Source organism: Chanodichthys erythropterus, chromosome 18, assembly GCF_024489055.1.
Source record: "Chanodichthys erythropterus isolate Z2021 chromosome 18, ASM2448905v1, whole genome shotgun sequence".
Lineage (NCBI taxonomy): Eukaryota > Metazoa > Chordata > Actinopteri > Cypriniformes > Xenocyprididae > Chanodichthys > Chanodichthys erythropterus.
Genome location: NC_090238.1, coordinates 37,793,499 through 37,816,560, shown reverse-complemented (window position 1 = coordinate 37,816,560; position 23,062 = coordinate 37,793,499). Strand labels below are relative to the sequence as shown.

Here is a 23,062-nt window from a genome sequence, read left to right as displayed (position 1 = left end):
GAGTGAGTCATTGAATCATTCACTCAAGAGATTCATTCAAAAATGCTGATTCATCTAGTAATGAAACAAGTGAAGTCTTTATGAGTGAGTCATTGAATCATTCACTCAAGAGATTTATTAAAAAACGCTGATTCATCTAGTAATGAAACAAGTGAAGTCTTAAAGAGTGAGTCATTGAATCATTCACTCAAGAGATTCACTAAAAACACTGATTCATCTAGTAATGAAACAAGTGAAGTCTTTTTGAGTGAGTCATTGAATCATTCACTTAATTAAATAGATTTCAGCTAGTTAATTTCGTTATTTTGTTTTGTTCTCCATTCAGAATCTTGGCAAGAAAATCGTGATTCTCAATTTCTCCAGAATCATGCAGCTCTAGTGTTACCTAATTATTTTTCTTCATATTTCTTCATGTTTTTAAAGGTCTCTGCTGTAGTATCTGACAATGTTTCGCAAAAAGAAGAAGAAGAGGCCTGAGATTTCGGCACCGAAGAACTTTGAGCATCGTGTTCATACGTCTTTTGACGCCAAGCGAGGGGTCTTTGTCGGCCTTCCAACACAATGGCAGAGTTTAATAGAAAACCTCCGGAGACCCAAACCAATGGTGGACCCTTCCAGGATAACACCGGTGGAGCTCAAACCAAAGAAGGTCAGAATTACATCTCGTATGTTAAGAAATATCCCACAATGCTATGACAGACCACTTCAGTTCACTTTCATTTGATTGGAAAACCATCCATACCACCTCAGCAACTGCATAGGAAAACATTATGAGCGACAGATGTGTATAATTTTTCCCCAGTATACATAGTTTTAGAATGTTATTGAATTTGGCAATGCTGCATAAATAGACACACATAAATCCTGTAGCAGATCTAGGCAGGTGGAGCTGGGGAGGTGGAGGGGTTCAGAGGAACTGCTGCAGGACCAGCTTACAGCAAACAATGAACCAGGCTATTTAAATGTTGAGCAAGCAATCTCATTGGCTACGGGATCAGTAGAGGCCAGTCAGCTTGTGCCATGTGATTGTTTGCAGATTGCATGTAAAAGATTAACTAGATTTATATTAATGCAGAAGATTCATTTCTACACTGTAAAAAAAGGAATTGTTGAGAAAACTTAAAAGTTAAACAACATGATGCATTCAAATTTTTAGGTTATTTCAACTAATGTCTTAAAAATGGTCCGTCAGTTTGAATTGGTTAATTCACGAAATGCAAAATGCCTCATTCAGCCAATAAATTCATCAAGGCAACTGGATTATTCCGCAAATTTTCAAGTATTATCACAATACATTATGATCTATCATTTGGTAACCATATTTTATAGGACATTCAATCCATGTTAGTTTCTGATTTTGAAGCTTTAAGCTTCGTGAAGCTTCAAAACTGTTGTGAATCATTTGTTTTGATTCGGAGCACGTATCAAACTGCCAAAGTCACGTGATTTCAGTAAACGAGGCTTCGTTATGTGGTAACTGTTTTGAAATTGCAGTGGTTCGCCACTAGGGGCCGAATGGTATTAGATGATTTGTTAACTGCATTTAATAGATTTAATAGATAAAAGTTGGTAAAAGGTGTTTTTATGCGATCTTGAGCTTGGGAAAGGTGCTTTATAAATAAAAATTATTATTATTATTATATATTGCTATTATTTTTGCTGTATTTACTCTGTTCTGCCCAGCAGGCATCAGTAGCATGTGGCGTTTCATTGAATCATTTAGTGAAGCAATTGATTCAAAAAGCTTCGTTTCTCACATCACTAGTTTCTGAAGATGCATTCACTTACTTCACACAGCAAAGATAATTGGGATGTATTTTTCGAAGGTTGTACATAGACCGCATCAGTTGACACACAGACCTCAAGAACGGTGACAAACAACAAAAGGAAAAAGATGAGCTCTTAATATCACAACACAACAAATAACTAACAATAACGACAAAACAACTACAGAAATGTAACAAAAGACAGCAAACAGCGAAACAATAATCCTATAACAGAAACCGCATAATTTATTCGTGCTGCAATGCATGCATTGAAACCCATATCATCTCAGCAATATTGTTCAATTTAAAACTCTTTTTTCGGAGACTAACATTTGGAGGAGTCTGTTGGTCTAACATGGGGTTTGAAGCACATAAACTGGAAAATATGTAGTTGCTTTTTTTGTTTTCAGCGTATAGCATGCTGACTCTTGACTCATAATGATTTTACCAGCACCTTTAATCTCAACACCCTTCTTAATCTGTCAGCAAAGCATTATCGTTGGTTCCCATTTTGGCTTTTGCCTCACTTGGGACAGGGCTTGAATTTAAGTAGAGAATTCAGGTCTTAATCTTATTTCAGAGACTTACTTTCCAGGCTTTGCAGCAGTGCGTTTCCTCTCGAGGGAAGCTAACGGCGCTCAGAAACACATGTTTTTTTCCTCTGTCACATTGGCTTCTTATCTATCACAGGCCTCAACTAACAGCCCTGCTGTGAACACCGATTCAGAGCGCTGAATCCTCGGAGGGAGAAAAGATTTATTACCTCACGCTGGCAATTAATAATGATGCATGCTGGCCGCCACCACTGCCAGACTCGGGCGTAAAAACTGCAACTCCAAGCAAAAGAGCCATCTACAGATCTCTGTTCTTCTATGCGTGAACATATGCTTGCTCTGAATTACTTCATGCATGTGATGTCAGAGTGTTTGATGGGGAAATCAAATGCATTTTGAATGAATGATTTTCAAACTTACTTGAAAAGCAAAATGACACTTGTTTTCTGCTGAAATGTGCTCTGCACCTTCATTTGTGGATGTTGTTAGACATCAGTTGTCCCTTCTCTTCTCCATCTTATTTTCTCTCTCTGTCTGCTGGTGAATTTGTGCCCTGAGCTCGTGTCACTTCCGTCAAAACCTCTGTGAATAAAGCACATGACAGCTGTCAGTAAATGCTGCAAATATAATACAGACACATGAATGTCACGTCTTTTCTGAAAAGTATAAGCATAGTGTGCGGTGTGTCCTCAGTTTGAACTTGTATTTGGTATAATTTATTGGGTCATTCTTAGGAAGCAGTGCCTGTTTTTGTTTTGTTATTAATGTTTTTTCCTTAAAATAAAAAGAAGTGAACAGGATGGACTCATTTGTATTTCTACCTTTTACATTTTTGCTCTCAAAGGTTTTTGGTCTTTATTTGAAAGAAAATAAATCTGTCCATCCATCCATTTAGCAGAAATGCCATTTTTGCAGCTCACTTTCTTTTTATATTATAATGGAAATAAAACAGCAACAAAACCAGTGTTGGCGGTAAAGCATTACAAGTAACTTTAGTTACGTAATTAGATTACTTTTTCAAGTAACTAGTAAAGTAACATTAGTTTTAAATTTACAACAAAATATTAATATTTTCAAGTAAGTAAAGCAAAATACATGTGTGAACATGATGGTTATTGCAGTTCTAGACTATATGAAATGCTAAACTAATAGAACTAGCATTTACTCATCTCACTCGCACAAAAACAGATTCGGTATTCCTTAAAAATGAATAAAAACAGTGAAATGCAAACTCTGAATATTACACAAACCTGCAATAATTAAGTAATAAGTAATACAAATACACTATGGCCTGGTTTCACAGACAGGACTTAAGCCAGGATTAGATCTTATTTCAATTAAGGCATTTTTTAGTAGCTTTTATAAATGTGCCCTAGTAAAAAACATCTTGAGACAAAACAATGGCTCTGACATATTTTAAGATCTGTCAGTGGAAGTTGCTTTCAGTTAAAACAGCTCAAACATGCAGTTTAGTCTAGGACTAGCTTAAGCTTTGTCTGTGAAACCCGGGGGTTTATGTATTTAATCTCACTTTATTTACCAATGTCTTTGCTGCTGAGCTTGATGATCCAATTCAACCATATGAATAAGCAAAAATGACTTCACATTAGTGTTTCATGTGCTAAATTGAGTGTTGAACTTTCTTCTTCTGCAATCCAGAATGGCAGCACAGCTGAAAGGTTTGTTTGAGCTGCGCCCTCTATTGTACAGGCGGGTGTATTTCAGCAGTGGCGTGTAATGCAGTTACATTTTCAATAGTCTTTTAAAAAGGTAAATATATTGAAAAAATATTGATTTTTTCAATTTACATCAATACTGAAATATCTGAAATGCTTCCAATACTCATATACGATACCAGCTGCACTATCTTTCTCTCATCTCTCCGACAGCGAGTTGACACACAAACCTGCTTTGTTTCATTTGCTCCGGATTAATTTTGTTGATGTTACAGGGTTTGAATTTGCACATAAAGCCACCTCTCAGTACTGAATTGAGTTCTTTTTGACTGCTTGTTGTGCTTAAGCAAACAAAATAACAAAATAATGTCAAAATGCCAGTCAAGTGATGTTTTAAGTGAATGTAAACAGTTGAGAAAGAAAACGCATGTGTAACAGTGTAATGGATCAGTGCGTCAGGTCTTAAAGTGACAGCAGCCTAATATACCTGCTGCCAAATTATGATATAATATTAAAAATATCTATATGACAGTTTTTCCCTGTGGTATCAATGTCAAAATTGTGGCCAGTGAAAATGCTGAGTGGATAGTAATTTTGGAAAACCACAGTGGCTGGTGAACAAAAAGTTAATGTCAAGCATATTTATTAAGCTCTTATTCACTTTTCCTTGTATTTGTACACACCTGTACAATACATATATTATGTATATTTATAATGCATATTTATTTCTATTCACTGATTCTTAAAAGTAACTTTCCCTAACACTGAACAAAACAAAAAACACTTTATAACAATCAAATACTAATAAGCAAATAAATAAGAAAACAAGAAAAATATACATAATAATATTATAAATAACAAAAATATACTCTAAAAATGCTGGGTTAAAAATAACCCAAGTTGGGTTAAATATGGACAAACCCAGTGAACAGTTTAGACAACCTGCTGGGTAGTTTATTTATCTCAACTATTGTTTAAACATGACTGTATTGCTTGCTTAAAATGAACTCAAAGTATGTTGGAAATTTAAGTTTAATTTAAGTTTAAATTTTGTGTCTGATTTTTAATTTCCTATTTTGGGTTCATTTTAAGTCAGCCATATAGTCATTTTTAATCAATACTTAAGTTAAATAAAACTATCCAACAGGTTGGTCAAACATTTAACTCAACCACTGGGTTAAAACTACCCAATCGCTGGGTCTGTCCATTTTCAACCCAACTTGGGTTGTTTTTAACACAGCATTTTTTAGAGTGTGCATTCATATCATCTGTTAAAAAAGGCGACATAAATGGCATCATCAAAAATTAACAAAACAGGCTCTTTGTTAAAAAGGTTTTACTTCACTTTGGTCTTTTGTTGCAATAGCTCAGACGAGTCATTCAGTGTTTCTCAAACACAAATCAGCCAGAAATAGGCTCCTTAGAGGAAAGTGTGATTTTGAGTTCATCCGCACCCAGGTGAATTCACACGCTCTTTAAATAGCGCCGTGTTTCAGTTCGCATTAATCACAAACCGCCTCTCCTCCTCCCCAGACCATCGTGCGAGGCAGTATGATCGGCCACGGAGACTACATCTCAGCCATGCTGTCCGACATGAGCCGGCTGTCCGTCACCAGCTCCAACTCCCTGCGCAAGAGCAGCCCATCGGCACGCAAGAGAGCGCAGTCGCTCGGCCGCCTGGGGGAAGTGAACGAGGCCGACGCCTATCAGTATGAAGGACTCGATGAAGCCGAACCGCACTGGGGCGACAGGTCACGAAACATCCACAGCGAGAGCGGCACGCCATACATGGGCCTGAAGAAGAGCATTACACTCCAGCCCAACGGTGTCCTGCCCAGGGCCAAATCCACCTATGAGGTCAGCATGAGCTCTCTGGAGGGGCCTCCACCTCCTCCGGCCCTTCCGGCCCCTCCGCCGCCCCCCATCCCCGTCCCAGAGCCGCCCAGATCCATGTATCTGGGTGGAGATGTGGGGAGCCCCACCGAGAGGTTTATGATGAGACGAGAGTTTCCCATCGTGTTCGCACACAACCAGAGGCCCATCACCTGTTTCTACAGCCCCACCATGCCCATGCAGCATCCGCACGGAGACAGTCTCACTCCGGACATGAGGACGGCCAACAGACTGCTGGTCCATCCACAAAACAGCCCAGGGAGACCATTCTCCTCATATGACCTGAAGGTAAACACATGTCCAACGTCTGTGGCCAACAGGCTCTTTATGGAAGTGTATTTCTGCCATGGAAAAACATATGAAAAAAGGCAATTCTGACATTTTAGAAAAATTTAATCAAGGCAAGTCACCTTTATTTCTACAGTGCTTTACACAATAAAGATTGTTTCAAAGCAGCTTCACATTAAAGGGTTAATTCACCCTAAAAATGAAAATGATCGCATAATTTACTCACCCTCAAGCCATCCCACACTCTAAAAAATGCTGGGTTAAAAACAACCTAAGTTGGGTTGAAAATTGACAGACCCAGTAATTGGGTTGTTAACTCAATTGCCAGCTTAACCCATCGATTGGGATGTTTAAACCCGGCAATTGGGATGTTTTAACCCAGCGATTGGGATGTTTTAACCCGGCGATTGGGATGTCTTAACCCATCGATTGGGATGTTTTAACCCAGCTGTTGGGTTAAATGTTTACCCAACGTTCTGGGCAGTTTTTAACTCATTTAACTCAACTATTGTTTAAAAATGACTATATGTATGGCTTAAAATTAACCCAAAATAGGTTGGAAATTAAAAGTCAGACACATAATTACTAGAGGAAACAATAATAAACTGTGAACATTTATTCATAAGCAATTTAATACATGTTCTTTTATTAAACATATTAATAAATGTTAGTTTCCAAAATATTTTGGGTTCATTTCAAGCAAGCAATACAGTAATTTTTAAACAATAGTTGAGTTAAATAAAACTACCCAGCAGGTTTAGCAAACATTTTTACCCAACAGCTGGGTTAAAACAAACAATCGCTGGGTTTGTCCATTTTCAACCCAACTTGGGTTGTTTTTTAGAGTTTAGGTGTATATGACTTTCATTAATGAGTTAATGAGAATTAATTAAGTGATGATTGTGCATAAGTGATGAACACCTGCTGTTAACAAGCAGAATCACTGAAGAAAAGATAAACACAAGAACTACAACTGACTTCAGTCAAAGCGTTATTAATTGCTTAATTATCTCATTAACTTTAACTCTGCTTAAGCGTTACTTTAACAATATTTAGAGAGGGACCATATTTACTCTGAGCAGAGCTGATTTAACTCTGGGGATTTTACTGTGCATGCTGATTTGCTCTGATTTCATTCAAAAGATATTTAAAAAAAAGAAATTAATAATTTTATTCAGCAAGGATGCATCAAAGTCACTCAAGTTTTTGTCGTGCGAATGCATGTTAATGAGAGAAGCAGGTTAATGCAGAAATGTGATGTTCTGTTGAAGATCACTGCCTAATTTCTGTTTGTCCTTCAGGCCGACGCAGCCATGAGACACCAGCCGGGATATTTGCACAGCGGCACCAGCAGTCCACTCATGAGCGGCACAAGGCCACACAAAACCGTCCGTTCCTCCTCCAGCTACACGATCGGGCTCTCACCCAACATCAGTTATCGGCCCACCGGTCCAGACCCCTTTATGAGACACTCGGGCTGCCCGAACCCAGGACTCTACCCTAGACAGGACAGTCCGTCCCAGCCCCGGCCGTCCCCCACCGGCTCTCTGGCCAACAGCCCTCCGGGAACCTGCTCACCTGCATTCAGACCCCCACTGTACCCCTCGCCGCGCCCGCCGCCCGACCCCCCGAAAGTCACCCACGAGCAGTTCAAGGCTGCCCTGCAGATGGTGGTGGATAAAGGAGACCCACGCTCATATCTGGAGAACTTTGTGAAGATCGGAGAGGGATCGACGGGTGTGGTGTGCATCGCCCGCGAGAAACACAGTGGACGCGTGGTGGCTGTCAAGATGATGGACCTCAGGAGACAACAGCGCAGAGAGCTGCTCTTCAACGAGGTGAAACTAAGAACATTTTAATGAGTTATATAGAATCATAAGCGCCGATCCCGAGCACCACAAGATAATCTCCATTAGTTTTAACCTATCAAAAAATCATTTGAGATTTGGGAACCCTCTCTGATTCGTGGATCTCACATTGGATCCCGGCAGGTCTTAAAGGATTAATTAACTTTAGAATAAAAATTTCCTGATAATTTACTCTCCTCCATGTCATCCAAGTTGTTCATGTCTTTCTTTCTTCAGTCGAAAAGAAATGAAGGTTTTTGATGAAAACATTCCAGGATTTTTCTCCATATAGTGGACTTCATTGGGGTTCAACGGGTTGAAGGTCCAAATGTCAGTTTCAGTGCAGCTTCAAAGAGCTCTACATGATCCCAGACGAGGAATAAGAGTCTCATCTAGAGAAACCATCGGACATTTTCTAAAAAATAATACAAATTATATACTTTTTAACCACAAATGCTCGTCTTGCACTGCTCTGTGATGAGCCACGCATTACGTAATCATGTTGGAAAGGTCACATGTGACGTAGGCGGAAGTACCGATCCAGTGTTTACAAAGGGAATGGTCAAAGATTACGTCAAATGGCCTTTACAAAAAAAAGTTAAAACAACAATGTCGGACAATTTTGAAGTTGGAGGAGTTTTTCGCCTTACCGCGGTACTTCCGCCTACATCATGCGTGACCTTTCCAACATGATTACGTCATGCATGGCACATCACAGAGCAATGCAAGGCGAGCATTTGTGCTTAAAAAGTGTATAAATTTTTATGTTTTTTTAGAAAATGGCCAATGGTTTCTCAGGTTCAGACTCTTATTCCTCGTCTGGGATCATGTAGAGCTCTTTGAAGCTGCACTGAAACTGACATTTGGACCTTCAACCCGTTGAACCCCAGTGAAGTCCACTATATGGAGAAAAACCCTGGAATGTTTTCATCAAAAACCTTCATTTCTTTTCCACTGAAGAAAGAAAGACATGAACATATTGGATGACATGGAGGTGAGTACATTGCATTTCTGATGTGAACTAATCCTTTAATACACGCAATTCCACCCTTATATTTAAAATCCCCCTTTAATCAATCATTTTATCCCTTAAAACTCATCTTTGATCACCAAAATTACATATTTAAACGTTTTTTTCCTGTGAAAACAAATTTCTTCACCGTTGCTTCACTTAGTATATGCAGATCTATGAATATGCTAATTAGCCCCGCCTCCACTGAATCGCACGAGCTCAGAGATCCACTCGGTCAACTTACTGAGGTAAACTCTGCACAATAGTATCGCTTTTACAACGTTGGACACATAACGGTAATTAATATGATTATCCTTTTGCTTGACTACCCCTGACAGCAACATAGTGTCAGCCCAGATCCGGTCCACGTGTAATCCAGATGTACCAGATGTGGGCCGGATCAGGGCCACATTATGTTGCTGTCCGGGACGTTATCAAACAGCTAATAATGTGTTGCTAATGTTACACAAATCATGTTCAAACCAATCAATATCTTTACAAACGATTTGAACAACTCAGAACGTCAGTGTAGAATCGCATATAGTCCATCATAACATCATAATATGCATCATATACATACTTCACCCGCTATATTGCTAAATGCACATGGTTTTTCATATCAACAGAAAAATATATAGTGGTCATAGTTGATATGATATGCTAAAGCCCGCCCCCCTCAAGACGTGATTGTTTACAAGGTAGTTTATGATGTTAGAAACACCAGTGATTTCAAACCGCATGTGTTTAGATCACTGCAGTTTAAAGAGAAAATACTCAACAATGGTGTTGACTTATGAATTTGCACATGGTTTGTCTTAAATCATAAAATTAAACACACTACATAGACATATGAACAACATTAAAAACTTGATCTTCACCACAGGGAGACATTAAAGGGTTAGTTCACCCAAAAATGAAAATTTTGTCATTAATTACTCATCTTCAGAACACAAATTAAGATATTTTTGATGAAATCTGAGAGATTTCTGTCCCTCCACTGACAGCTATGCAACTGAAACCTTAAATGTTATCAAATCAAACTAAAATAAAGGCATAAATGACCACTATGATGCTCTCCGAGCGTGTTGCGTTGATCAGACTGTGTCTGTCTGTGTTCACAGGTGGTGATTATGAGAGATTACCAGCACAGGAACGTGGTGGAGATGTTCAAGAGCGCTCTGGTGGAGGAGGAACTCTGGGTAATCATGGAGTATCTGCAGGGAGGAGCTTTAACAAACATCGTGTCTGAAACCAGGTATGAAAGCATGAAGGAGCGACTCGTTTATCTCTTCCTTCTGTTTCAGGAAAGTAGAGAACTGGATTTCTTAGACGAGTAATCTTGAGGTTCATGTTTTCAGTGATTGCAGTTCTGCTGTAAGGATGGGCAGGAGACAAGCTGCAAACACTAATCTCATGTTGTGTTATTGTAGTGTTTTATTCATACCACAAGAGGGTGATGTACAGTTAACTCATTGATCTGCTCAGGTTTGGCTGTGCATCTCCTGCATGTATTCGGACTTTAATTTGATTAGATGATCAGATTAGAGGACGTTGTGATGACATGCAGGGGGATTTGATTAGTGGTGTAATTAGTTTGGTAAATGCATGTCTCTCTTTGTCTGATGAAGGACTAGATTTACATGAATCCACACAAACGCGCCTATATGCCACAGAGACGGCAAACAGGAATTGGCATGGCAGAAGGACAAGATCTGACCCGAGCGTTGAGAGGACACGTTCACAAACATGATTGATTCTGCACACAGTGCCAGAAGACAGCAGAGCAGCTTTAGTTCAGATCAGCAGGATTAGGATTCAAGAATTAGGCTATTTTCACACTGATTTGAAAAGCAATTACATGACATGAATAAATGAATATGCCTGCATCTCAAGAAGTGTTTTTCTAGACAAACAAAATCTGTTAATACAAATCTCTATATAAATAATAATAATAATAATAATAATAATAATAATAATAACCAAAACATTATTCCTTTACAGCAGCCTAAACCTAATATCATAAATATATGAAAGAAAAAAAAATAGTCAACAAATTAAAATTAAAATATTAAAATAAAATAAATTAATAATTTTTTATAATATTTTATCAAATATTCTTAATATTTGATTTGAAGACTTTTTGTTTGACAACAAATTATATGACATGAATAAATTAATAAGTGTCTCAAAAAGTGTTTTATAGACAAACAAAATCTGTTTTAAATTATATATATATAAATAATATATACATAATATTAATAATGATAAGAAAGAACCAAAACATTCCTTTACAGCAGGTTAAACATAATATCATAAATATACAAAATTATTATTTTAAAAAATAATTAGTCAATCAATTAAACTGGCCAAATAATAAATTAAAACAAATTTAATTATAAAATAAAATAATTTTCAAACTTATTTGAAGACATTTTGTTTGACAAGCAATTTTATGACATGAACAAATTAATAAGTCTGCATCTCAAAAAGGTTTTTCTAGACAAACAAAATCTGTTTTTGAATTAAATGTAAATAATATATAAATAATATTAATAATAAATGAACCAAAACATTGCTTTACAGCAGGATAAACCTAATATCATTAATATACATAAGAAAAAAATGTAAAAATTAATTAGTTAACAAATTAAATAAAAATAAATTATAAAATAAAAATATTAAAAATCAACAAAATCTGTGAATACAAATCTACATGTAAATAATAATAATGATAATAATAACCAAAACATTCCTTTACATACCTAATATCATAAATATATAAAAGAAAAAAAATAGTCAACAAATTAAAATTAAAATATTAAAATAAAATAAATTATTAAAAATGTCATTTGAAGACTTTTTGTTTGAGAAACAATTATATGACATGAATTAATTAATAAGTGTCTCAAAAAGTGTTTTCTAGACAAACAAACAAAATCTGTTTTAAATTATATATATAAATAATATATACATAATAATAATAATGATGATAAGAAAGAACCAAAACATTCCTTTACAGCAGGATAAACAAATATCATAAATATACAAAAGTATTATTTAAAAAAATAATTTGTCAATCAATTTGTCAATCAATAATATATAAATAATATTAATAATATATGAACCAAAACATTGCTTTACAGCAGGATAAACCTAATATCATTAATATACATAAGAAAAAAAATGTAAAAAAATTAATTAGTTAAATTAAATTAGATAAAAAAAATTAAAAAAAATTAATAAATACAAATATTCAAAATGATTTGAAGACATTGTGATTGACAAGCAATTAAATGACATGAATAAATTAAGCAAAATAGGACTACAATTTTTTGGGATATTTTTGCATTTGCTCTTGAAACATTTAAAAAGGTAAATTTTTTTGCCCTCCAATTAGCTATTGTTACAAAGTACATACAAATAGTTTACTGCAAATAATAATAATAATAATAATAATAAAGACAGCGACACTTGCTGCTTTTTTCAAAATGAACATGAAAGGAACGTTTAAAAATTAAAGGTACCAAAATAAAACTATGCTAAATAAATTGGAAAACTATTGATTGAGTGGATGATTCACTGACTGATTGGCCAATTTATCTCTGTGCAAAAAACATGAAAGCTCAATATCGTGACACTCTTAGATCAACTACAAAATGACACCGGTATTCAGGGACAGGCATTAAGGTGGTTTAGATCGTACCTATCAGACTATTCCCATATTGTCTATTTAAGCGGGGAAAAATCCAAGATACCGTCAGTAAATGATGGAGTGCAGCAGGGCTCTGTGTTAGGCCCTTTGTTGTTTTCAATATATATGCTGCTGCCACTTGGCAACACTGAAAACTCCAGCATTTTGATCGACATTGATCGAGTGGATTATTCAATGACTAATTTAAAGACCTCTGATTGGCCAATTCATTTAGACGCTCTGAACTGTGATTGGCTGCAATGCTCAACATTGCAAAAACACGTTGTAAATAGAAACCTTTTCAAAACCATCACTCACTAAGCTGCCTGTCAGTCGTGAGACAAAAAAGGAGAAGGAAATTGGATTGTGTCTGTATAAGTCAAACTTTTAACATTATTGCGATTTACATGATTTTCCCTCATTTTAAGCAAAGATATTGCAATAGTATCGCTAATATTCAGTGTATTGCCCAGCTCTAACTCAAAACAACCCCATGTCATGTGTGGATAAAAGCAGCAGGAATAAAACTAGATTGTGATGTGAAATGATTAACCTGGTGTGGTGAAAGAAAGTAAACTGAAAAACAAGAGATGCATGAAGAACTGGCCACTTAAAGCTGTTGTGAAGCACCGTTATGTAAGTGTGTCCTTGATATTGTGTCCAGGCTGAGCGAGGAGCAGATCGCCACGGTGTGTGAGGCCGTGCTGCAGGCGCTCGCGTATCTCCACTCACAAGGCGTCATCCACAGAGACATCAAGAGCGACTCCATCCTGCTCTCGCTGGACGGCCGCGTGAGTCCATCGGTCTCTCTGTTTACGCCTTCATCTTCACTTCCTCTGATATGATCATATGGAAGCTTGTTTGTGAAATATGTGTTTTAAGCTCTTATCCTGTCTCTATGTTTCTAAATTAGATCAAGCTGTCAGACTTTGGATTTTGCGCTCAGATCAGTAAAGATATCCCTAAGAGGAAGTCTTTGGTGGGCACGCCGTATTGGATGGCTCCTGAGGTCATCTCTAAGTCTCCGTATGGAACTGAGGTACAGCACAAATCAAAGACACGTTAACTCGTTGACAGCAGATGTAAATAAAAACAAGGACCGAAAAGAAAATGTGTGCTGGAATCTGCAGGTGGATGTTTGGTCTCTGGGCATCATGGTGGTGGAGATGGTGGATGGGGAACCTCCGTATTTCAGTGAAACTCCTGTGGCTGCGATGAAGCGGCTGAGAGACGAGCCGGCGCCCAGCGTACGCAACGCTCATCAGGTTAGAGGAATATATATTTCTCCATTCATCACAGTGAGGCAGACATCAAGACAGAGAGAAACACACGGGTACAGACAGACAGACAGTTAAGCAGTAATGACATGAAAAATAATTATGGGCAAATAAATAAATAAATAAATAAAAATTATAAAATAGTAAAATACAATAATATAAAATAAAAAAAAAGTACAATTAAATAATAAATAAAATAGTATACTAAAATAAAATAATAATATAAAATAAAATAACAAAATAAATATAATAAAATAATAAAATATTAAAATAAAATAAAATGAAATTATAAAATAGTACAATAAAATAAAATAATAAAATAGAACAATCAAATAAATTAAAATTAAATTAAATAATAAATCATAAATCATTCAAATAAAATAATAAAATAAAATAAATATTAAAATAAAATAAAATATTAAAATTAAATATTAAAATTAAATATTTAAATAAAATAAAATAAATATAACAAAATAAAATAATAAAATAAAATAACATTAAGTATAAAAAATAAAAAACTACTACAATTAAATAATAAAATAAAATATAAAATAGCACAATAAAATAAAATAATAAATTAAATAAATTAAAATTAAAATAAAAAATATAATAAAATAAACTATTAAAATAAAATATTCAAACTTATTTGAACCCATTTTGTTTGACAAGAAATTATAGTTCAAGTTCAAGTTCAAGTTTATTTGTATAGCACCTTTCCAACAGCCCCCAGGCTGACCAAAGTGCTTTACAGAAGAGAAAGAATATCACACATACAACAAAATAAACCAGAAGAAAAAAGAAAAAATATATATATATAAAACCACCTATTAAAAGTTAACATATCATGGAGATCAGTACACTAAAGAAAATAAAAACGTTTTTAGCAAGGACTTAAAAATAGGCAAGGAAGGGGCCAGCCTGATCTCTAAAGGTAGAGTATTCCAGAGTCGTGGCCCTGCTACCGCAAATGCACGCTCACCTCTACGCTTCAGTCAGTTATATGGCATTAATAAATTAATAAGCCTGCATGTCAATAATTATTTTTCCCCACACAAATAAAATGTGTTTTTGAACTCAAAACAATCCTTTATCGGTCACATGTGGTTGAAAACAGCAGGAATAAAACTAGATTTTGACATTTTCTGAAGTGCAAAACTCACCAAAACTCATGTTGCTAGAGTTTAAAGATGTTTAATTTAAAATAAAATGTAGGGTCCCATTCATTGACAACCATATAAGCATTCACCGCGCTATCTAGATAGTCCGCTTGCTGATGATTCTGGAATTTCGGTCAAATACATGTTTTCGCTGTGTATAAAAAATACAATGCACTTCAAATGATAATTCATATACACCACTTTAACAACAAGAGCATTCATGTCCAGTCTTCAACTAGGAAACTCGTATTTACAATAATTCAGATGCAGCATAACCAGGCAAAGACAATGTGCATTGGTAGGACATTCATGTGCTTGTCTCATCTAAATGTCCTGTTTGTCTGCAGGTGTCCCCGGTGCTTAAAGACTTTCTGGACCGCATGCTGACGCGAGACCCGCTGGAGCGAGCGAGCGCCACCGACCTCCTGGAGCATCCCTTCCTCCTGCAGGCCAGCTCTCCGCAGTGCCTGGTGCCCCTAGTGGAGCAGTACCGCAAGCGCATGTCCCGCTGCTGAAGTCCCCGCCATCCACTCGGCGCCTACGGAGTGAAAAAGAACCAGAAAAGCAGTGGCTTTTCCGGCCTGCCAGAGTGGAAAGCACCCAGAGCAACTGGGACTGAGAGGGCTGTTTTAGGAGATATGAACTCACGCAGCCATTTTCTTCCACCCGAGGACGTCTGATTGGTGCTTAAAAGGCAGTGAATTAGAGCAGAAGTGCGTCTGACTGAAAACGCCACTGGGTTTTAATTGTGTTTTTTGTGAAGCTGCTCATTTTCAGTGTTATCTGTGGCCACAGAAACCTGGAACTACTGAATTTGTACACATCCATCACGCTTGTGTTCGTTTATCAGATATTTTGGCTAAATTTATACTGTTTAATGATTTTGATCTCATTGTTGGTTTTTACAGCTGTATTAAACGGATTAACATGGATCCATTTGTTAACATTAGTTAACTAACACTGAAAAATACTTTCAAATCATTTATTAATGTTAATTTCAGCATTTACTAATATATCATTATTATAAACCAAAAGTTGTGTCTGTTGATAAAGTTTAATGGACCTGAACTAACATGAAATAACAGTTGTGTTTTTATTAACTACACAGTAAAATCCCCAGAGTTAAATCAACTCTCTAAACAGTGTTAAAGTAACACTGAAACTGAGTTAAAGTTAATGAGATAATTAAGTAATTAATAAGGCTGTGACTGAAGTCAGTTGTAGTTCTAGTGTTTCTCTTTTCTTCAGTGATTCTGCTTGTTAACAGCAGGTGTTCATCACTAATGCACAATCATCACTTAATTAATTGCTTAATTATGTCATTAACTTTAACTCTGCTTCAGTGTTATTTTAACACTATTTAGAGAGGGGCCATATGTACTCTGAGCAGAGCTGATTTAACTCTGGAGATTTTGCTGTGTAATGTTAACAAATGTGTTGCTCAGTGTTATTTAATGCATTAACGAGCGTTAACTAATTGAAACATATTCTAAAGCATTACTTTATTATCCAAAATCTGGAATTATATAGAATTCAGTTGATGTGCTTCACAAGTTGTATGTATATTGGCTAAATTTCAACAGCTTCAAATGAGGCTCATCCAATCAGATTTTAATGTTTTGTTACATAAGTTGAAACCTAAACCTTTTTTGGGTTGCTTTTCCAGGATATAAAATGAATTGCACCATGATTTTGGACATATCGACCACATTTACTTTCAACAACTAACTGTTTAACACATTTTACCATTTTTAAACTGCAATATTTTACCCAAAATCAGCACAGAAAATGTGAAAGTCCGGGCCTGCTGAAACAGAGATCTTTCGCCACTGTAGGCATATATTTCACCTGCGTTTTAAAGCTTGTGTAAGACTGGCTTGCATGGCTAAGAGTGGCACACGCTTGAATCTCAATCTGGAGAACGAAAACGTTTTTTCAGAAAAGGCGGTGAAATGATGTCATTTGTTGTCAGCACTGACGGGTGCAAAACATTTTTATGAGCCATTGTAACCAATTGTATATATTTTAATGACCTATTTATTATTGTCAATGGATTGATGAGCACCTGCTTTTGGAAAGGGTGCTGTGAATGGTTTGTAAACCGTGTAAATATTGCACCTGAGCTTGAGATTCTTCAACGGCTGATTTTACTGTAAAGGCGTCAGAAGAACAAATAATGTACATAATCAGAGTGGGAAACAACCCGTGTTTGCATTCGTTCGCATTATTTAATGATGAAAGAGGGAAGGAAATGTTTGTTGGTGTGCGTGTGTGTGTGTGTGTTTACATTTTGGATGCAGCGTTCATTGTGATATTTTTGCATCCTACCTGTTGTACTGTGACATTTCCTAAATTATCATACTGACAGATAAAAAGTGAGTGTTTGGGGCTGTTCACACATGACGCATTTATGCATTATTTTTACAAGGTACATTGTGTAACTTTTGGCCCTCTAGCAGTTAAAAAACGAAACTGCATCCATTTTGCGGAAGAACATTGTTTTGGTTGTGCTTTGGCTCTACGTTACGGTGCGGATGAATATGAAGCTTCACAATAGATAACGCTTTACAATGAGCTACATATGACAATTTATCAATAAAACACCTTACTCAACTGTTAAGTAATAAAAACACCATCATCTCCACATTGCTTTTACAACATTTCAAATCCTTCAGTTCTCACTATCTCTGAAAAGCCAAGTCAATGTTGATTCTTGTTTTATTACGAGCTCTGTCGCATTCTCTTTTTGTCAGCAGACTCTCCTCTGTTTGGCGTCTGTTCAAAAAGAATGATTCCCAGGAGGTTTAGCAGCTCCATGTCAACCTTTCTCGCTCATGTGACAACTAACCTCTGCCCCTCCCACACCAGACATGCGTCAAAGTAGGCGGAGCAACTTCAAATTGAAGAGGCATTGCGCAAACCAATTGGTGCAAAAGTGTTTCAAAAGCATGCAGGTTTCTAATCACTCTTGCGGTACTTCGATGTCGTACACCCATCGGTCTGCACAGCGCTGCTTAAAATCGAACAAACTGTGGCTGTATCCGAAATCGCATACTTCCCTACTATATATTAGGTGAAAAACAGTGTGTGACAAAAGTATGTCCAAATTCACAGTACTCATAAAAGAGTAGGCAAAAGTGACATACTATTTATGGCGAGATCCTGAGGTGTGCATACGATGGACACTTTCCTTTCCCATGAGGCCATGGGAGATGAAGTGAAATGACACAACTGACGCTGGTTAGACAACATGGCGGATGTAGTATATCCAGATTACATTCATACATTTTTAGCAGTTGAAAAAGTAATTACTTATTGAAAATAAGTATCTACTCGAGAGTGTGTGATTTTAGACGCAGCCCTTTTCTCTATTTACAGATATGACGAGACGCGTGGGCGAGTGATGCATGTACGCAATTTCCCGCAAAAAACATCCTGTCAGGTTTAAAATCTAAACACTTATAATAGGCTTACCATAGTGAATCAGGGTAAGACAAAAACACGTTTTGAAAGAAAGTTTTTGTTAATTTTTGTTAAAAAAAAAGATGCATAGTGTGCCTTTAATATTTATGTAGCCTACACATGCATCACATGCAAAATGAAAATCATTTGAAAATGAAGATCATTAATTATGCATATGTAACTGGTCCAACTCGACCCGCTCTGAGCGGGTTCCGAACCCGTGTCGCTGGCGTGGGAGGCAGGCGTGCTAACAGTTACTAGCACGCCTCTTGAGGCCAGGGGAATGAGATTTACACACACTTACTTACTAGCTTGCGTCTGTTACACTCACCCGCCTGAACCTCACTGCCATCTGGGTCATGGCACCAAATATATCGATTCCGACTCAACCAGCTCCGAACTCCGCACTAACACAGACGCTAAAGACCAGGGGAGGCCAGGGGAGTGAGGTTTACAGGGGAGTGAGGTTTACATGCACAGCTCTTAATAGCTTGCCTCCGTTACACTATCCCCCCTGATCCGGGTCACGGCACCAAATGTAACTGGTCCTACTCGACCCACTTCAAGTGGGATTTGAACAGGCGTCTCCGGCGTGGGAGGTGGGCGCATTAACAAGGCCTCTAGTGTCAGTTACTAGCATGCTTCATGAGGCCAGGGAGTGAGATTTTCTTGCTAGCTTGCCTCCCTTACACATACGGTTATTTTTACAGTGTAACATTTCTTTAGCAATTTTTGACAAATCTTTTTGCAGCTAAATGTTTATAGAGACCATGACAAAAAACAAACAAACAAAATCAACACTCTTAGAAGAACAGGTTCTATATGGAACCTTCCGTCAGGCACTTCATATATAGAACCTTTTAGCTGTTCCCATCATGGGATCTTTAGTTTTAGTTTTAATTTTTAATTTTAGTTAAACATACTTTATCACCGGAAAAAATGGAAATAACTCATTAATGCAAGTATGATGCAATCATTTCTGCTTATATAGAACCTTTTGTCATAAAGCGTTCTTTAAAATTGAGTCAAGAACCTTAGGGTTCTATATGGAACCCCACTGAACCTTTTTTTTTGTTCTAAGGCCGAACAGTGGAACTATATTCAAAGTCTTCTGAAGTAACATGATGGTTTTTGTGAGGAAACAGACCAGTGTGAATATAGAAATGAGATTTGAGACCTGCAGTGGAGGGAAGTGAACAATAACAGGCTGTTCCCCTCACAAAACCATGTCATACAAAAGTATTTCCAAACTCCTGTGTTTTGTGTGACTCCATCTGTGTTTGAACGCAGGAGGGCATCTGGTGTGAACGGCCCCTTGTTAGTGTGCACAGCTCTGTGTTTGTGTATATGCTAGCAGCCGAGGACACGTGACTCATAATCAAACCTTCTTTCCACGACATTGTGTGATGTGTGCTTGTCTGTTGATGAAAAGAGGCATCTACATTTGAATTTTTTAAGAATAAATCATGCATATAAAAGAACACCGCTATCATGTTTTATTTTGCTTTAAGCATATAAGTGGTTTATTCATATATATGTCTATCAAAAGAAAACAAAATACACACAGACAGATGCTTTGAGTTTATACAGTATAAATTATTGGCATCATAGATATGCAAAGATATACAAAACTGTATTTTAATGCATACAAATCACAAACAGTTGATGTATAAGATTCACTTTACTCCACATTTCTCTCTCTTTCTTTCAAGACAAAATATGCTTATAAAAATATAACATGCATGCATTATAGTAATAATAGCTTAATGCAGACACACTTTAGCAGTGCATAATAATGTTAGCAATAATTAAATCACTTCATTATTAGCTGAAGGACATTAATGAATCTACAGAGGCAGTAAAAGACCTTGAGAGCAGTGAGAGAGTTCTTACATTCATGAAGTACACAGCTATTTATAATGTCGAACATCTCTCTACACTGCAAAAGAAATCTTCTTACTTGGTGTTTTTGTCTTGTTTTCCAGTATACTTCTGAACATTCAGATGCAGATAAAGAAAAATATATCAATATTAAGTGAGTTTATGCTTAAAACAAGAACAAATATCTGCCAAAAAATAATCTTAATTCAAAGGGAAAACAGAACTGCATGCGTCTTGCGGAAGAACATTGTAGCCGGAGCTACTTCTCTCTGTTTATGTCTATGACGAGTCTCGCAGGTACTGTGTTAATCCACAGCTGCACGCGCACCAGATACTGATTTCTTGTTTCACTGCAATATTATAAATTTCAATGTTTATATTTCTAGTGATTCAGGACAAGACAAAAACACAGGTTTGGAAAATGGATTCATGATCTATTATAAATCTTGTAGATATTGAACACAAAAAAAAGTTAGCTTCAATAGCTCCACAAGTACTTGTATCTTGATCTAAGAATGCTTAGATATTTGTACTGGAAAACAAGACAAAAAAAATCCATCATTTCTTGCAGTGTAGTCTCTGTGATAGTCATAAACATCTTTGAATTCATTTCCCAGGTCTTTCTAAATGCCCAATATAGTGTTTACCTCATCTAAATATGCCTTTATCGGCTCATTTAAGAGCTGAATTGTTCTCAAACTCGCATCTCACCGCACTGATGCTGTCCACACTGGGCTGGCTGTTCACTCTCATGTGTGTGTGTGAGAATGGGAAGGTCTCGGACCTGGACATCTTCCCTTTAACGTGTCCATCGTCGCTCGGACAGTCTCTGATGTGCCGCATGAATTCAGGAGCCGTGAATCTGCGCAGCAGCCTGGTCCCGAGTCCGGAGATGCCTGAAGGGCGAGGTTTGATCCTCTCAGGTTCCAGTTCTTCCCGACTGAACAGAAGTTTGCTCTGTCTGGATGTTTTGGGAACTTTCCTGCTCTGGGACTCCTCGAGGTTGATGGTATCGCTCATTTTTGTGCTGTAGAACTTCGCCACGAGAGGTTTTTCATCCTGGAGCGAAGCTCTTTTGAATCTGCTGGCGGATCTGTTGATTTCGCGAACGTCGCCTTGGTAGGATTGTTTTCTGAGGTCCAGGTTGAACGATCGGGTTTTTCCCCAGAGCGGCGTTTCGATGTCCGTCTCGCGTTCTGCACTCCCGGTGCCGCCGACCTCTTTCAACACCGAGTTTTGAATCTGTTTCGAAGCAAACAGCAGATCTCGGTCCGTGTCGGGCAACGGAGGTGGACGTCTGAAGCGGGTTCGCAGGTTGTTGCCGCTATCGCCTACACGCAGCTGTCTCTGAAACAAAGCCGGAAGGAGTTCCTCATGTCTGCTCTGGATTTGTTTGGAGAACCGCTCCAGAACATGCTTCGGAAGGCGATTGGGCCAACGGAGTTCTTCCGCGGGTTCTCCTGTGCTGTTCGTCGGACTCACCGTCTTCTTTCCGCAACTGCTGAGGGCTTGAACGCACTGGTTGTGCCCGAAGAAATCAGCAACTTGTGCGGCCGACTGTCCCGCGTGGTTGGTGCGGTCCAGTCGCAATCCGAGCTTCTTGAACGCCCGCACCAGGAACTCCAAAACTTGATTGTGTCCTCCGCAGGCGGCGTACATCAGGGCGCTGTTTCCCCATGTGTCCGTGAGCTCCGGGTCGGCGTTGAACTGCACCAGGAGCTTCACCGAATCCAGGCGTCCGTGTTCGCAGGCGAGGCTCAAGGCCGTGCGTCCGTGGTCGTCCCGGGCGTTCACATCCGCGCCTTTCTCCAGCAGAAGCTTGGTGAATTTGGATCTGCTCCCGGGGTCTTGAAGGTTCACGGCGTGCATCAGCAGCGTACGGCTGTTTTCGGTTTTGCCGTTGATGATGCGCCCGTCCAGAGCGTCCAGCACGAAGCGAGCCAGGTGGACTTTACCACTCTGCATGGCTTCCAGGAAGGTTTTGGTGCCGGATCCCTGACACAAATCCTTCGGCCGCAGCATGGTGAGTTTGTCTGGCAGGCAGCTCAGAGTTTCTGAGTCCGGTCTGAGAAAGCGTCTGTGTTTTTATACCTCAGCGCTCTGCACGCCCTCCCTGTGTTGCTACGGAAACAGCCATCTGAGAGCGGAGATGCTGCTATGGAGCCCATTCACAATCACCTCCTCTTTTCTCAGCCGGGAGGGGAGAGAGATACACTAATTCAGTGACAAGAATTACTCAGTGGTTTGTTTTATTCTTCTGTCTGAAAGAAAGGTTGGATATGAAAGGATCCGTTGCCCGAGCAACAGCGTTAACGGCCTTCTCTTTATCATTCCCCTGGGTATATCAAATATATATATATATATATATACACATTTACAGAAGAGGTTGAAAGAGCGCTTTGTAAAGGTCATGACAGTGTATTATGGATGTTTAAATCCCTGAGTCATGCTTGATGAGCCATTCGTTAGTATGCATGTTTATACACATTTACAGTCCAGCTAACACAACCAATCAGATCTAATGAAACATTTGCTCCAAAAGTCATTTACAAAGAGAT

General features: G+C 37.9%; 2 protein-coding genes across 2 annotated transcripts; one reads left to right on the top strand and one right to left on the bottom strand.

Annotated features, from left to right (window-relative positions):
- The first annotated feature begins 445 nt into the window (after positions 1 to 445).
- LOC137006865 (serine/threonine-protein kinase PAK 6) lies at positions 446 to 15,676 on the top strand. The gene is made up of 8 exons (XM_067367991.1): positions 446 to 649; positions 5,530 to 6,177; positions 7,479 to 8,015; positions 10,158 to 10,291; positions 13,392 to 13,518; positions 13,641 to 13,766; positions 13,858 to 13,992; positions 15,509 to 15,676. The coding sequence occupies exons 1-8, from the start codon at positions 446 to 448 to the stop codon at positions 15,674 to 15,676; spliced, it is 2,079 nt and encodes a 692-aa protein (XP_067224092.1).
- Positions 15,677 to 21,176: 5,500 nt separating this feature from the next.
- On the bottom strand, positions 21,177 to 22,526 carry LOC137006305 (uncharacterized). Its single transcript, XM_067366937.1, has one exon. It carries the CDS (start codon positions 22,524 to 22,526, stop codon positions 21,177 to 21,179), a length of 1,350 nt encoding a protein of 449 aa, XP_067223038.1.
- Between the last annotated feature and the right edge of the window lie 536 nt (positions 22,527 to 23,062).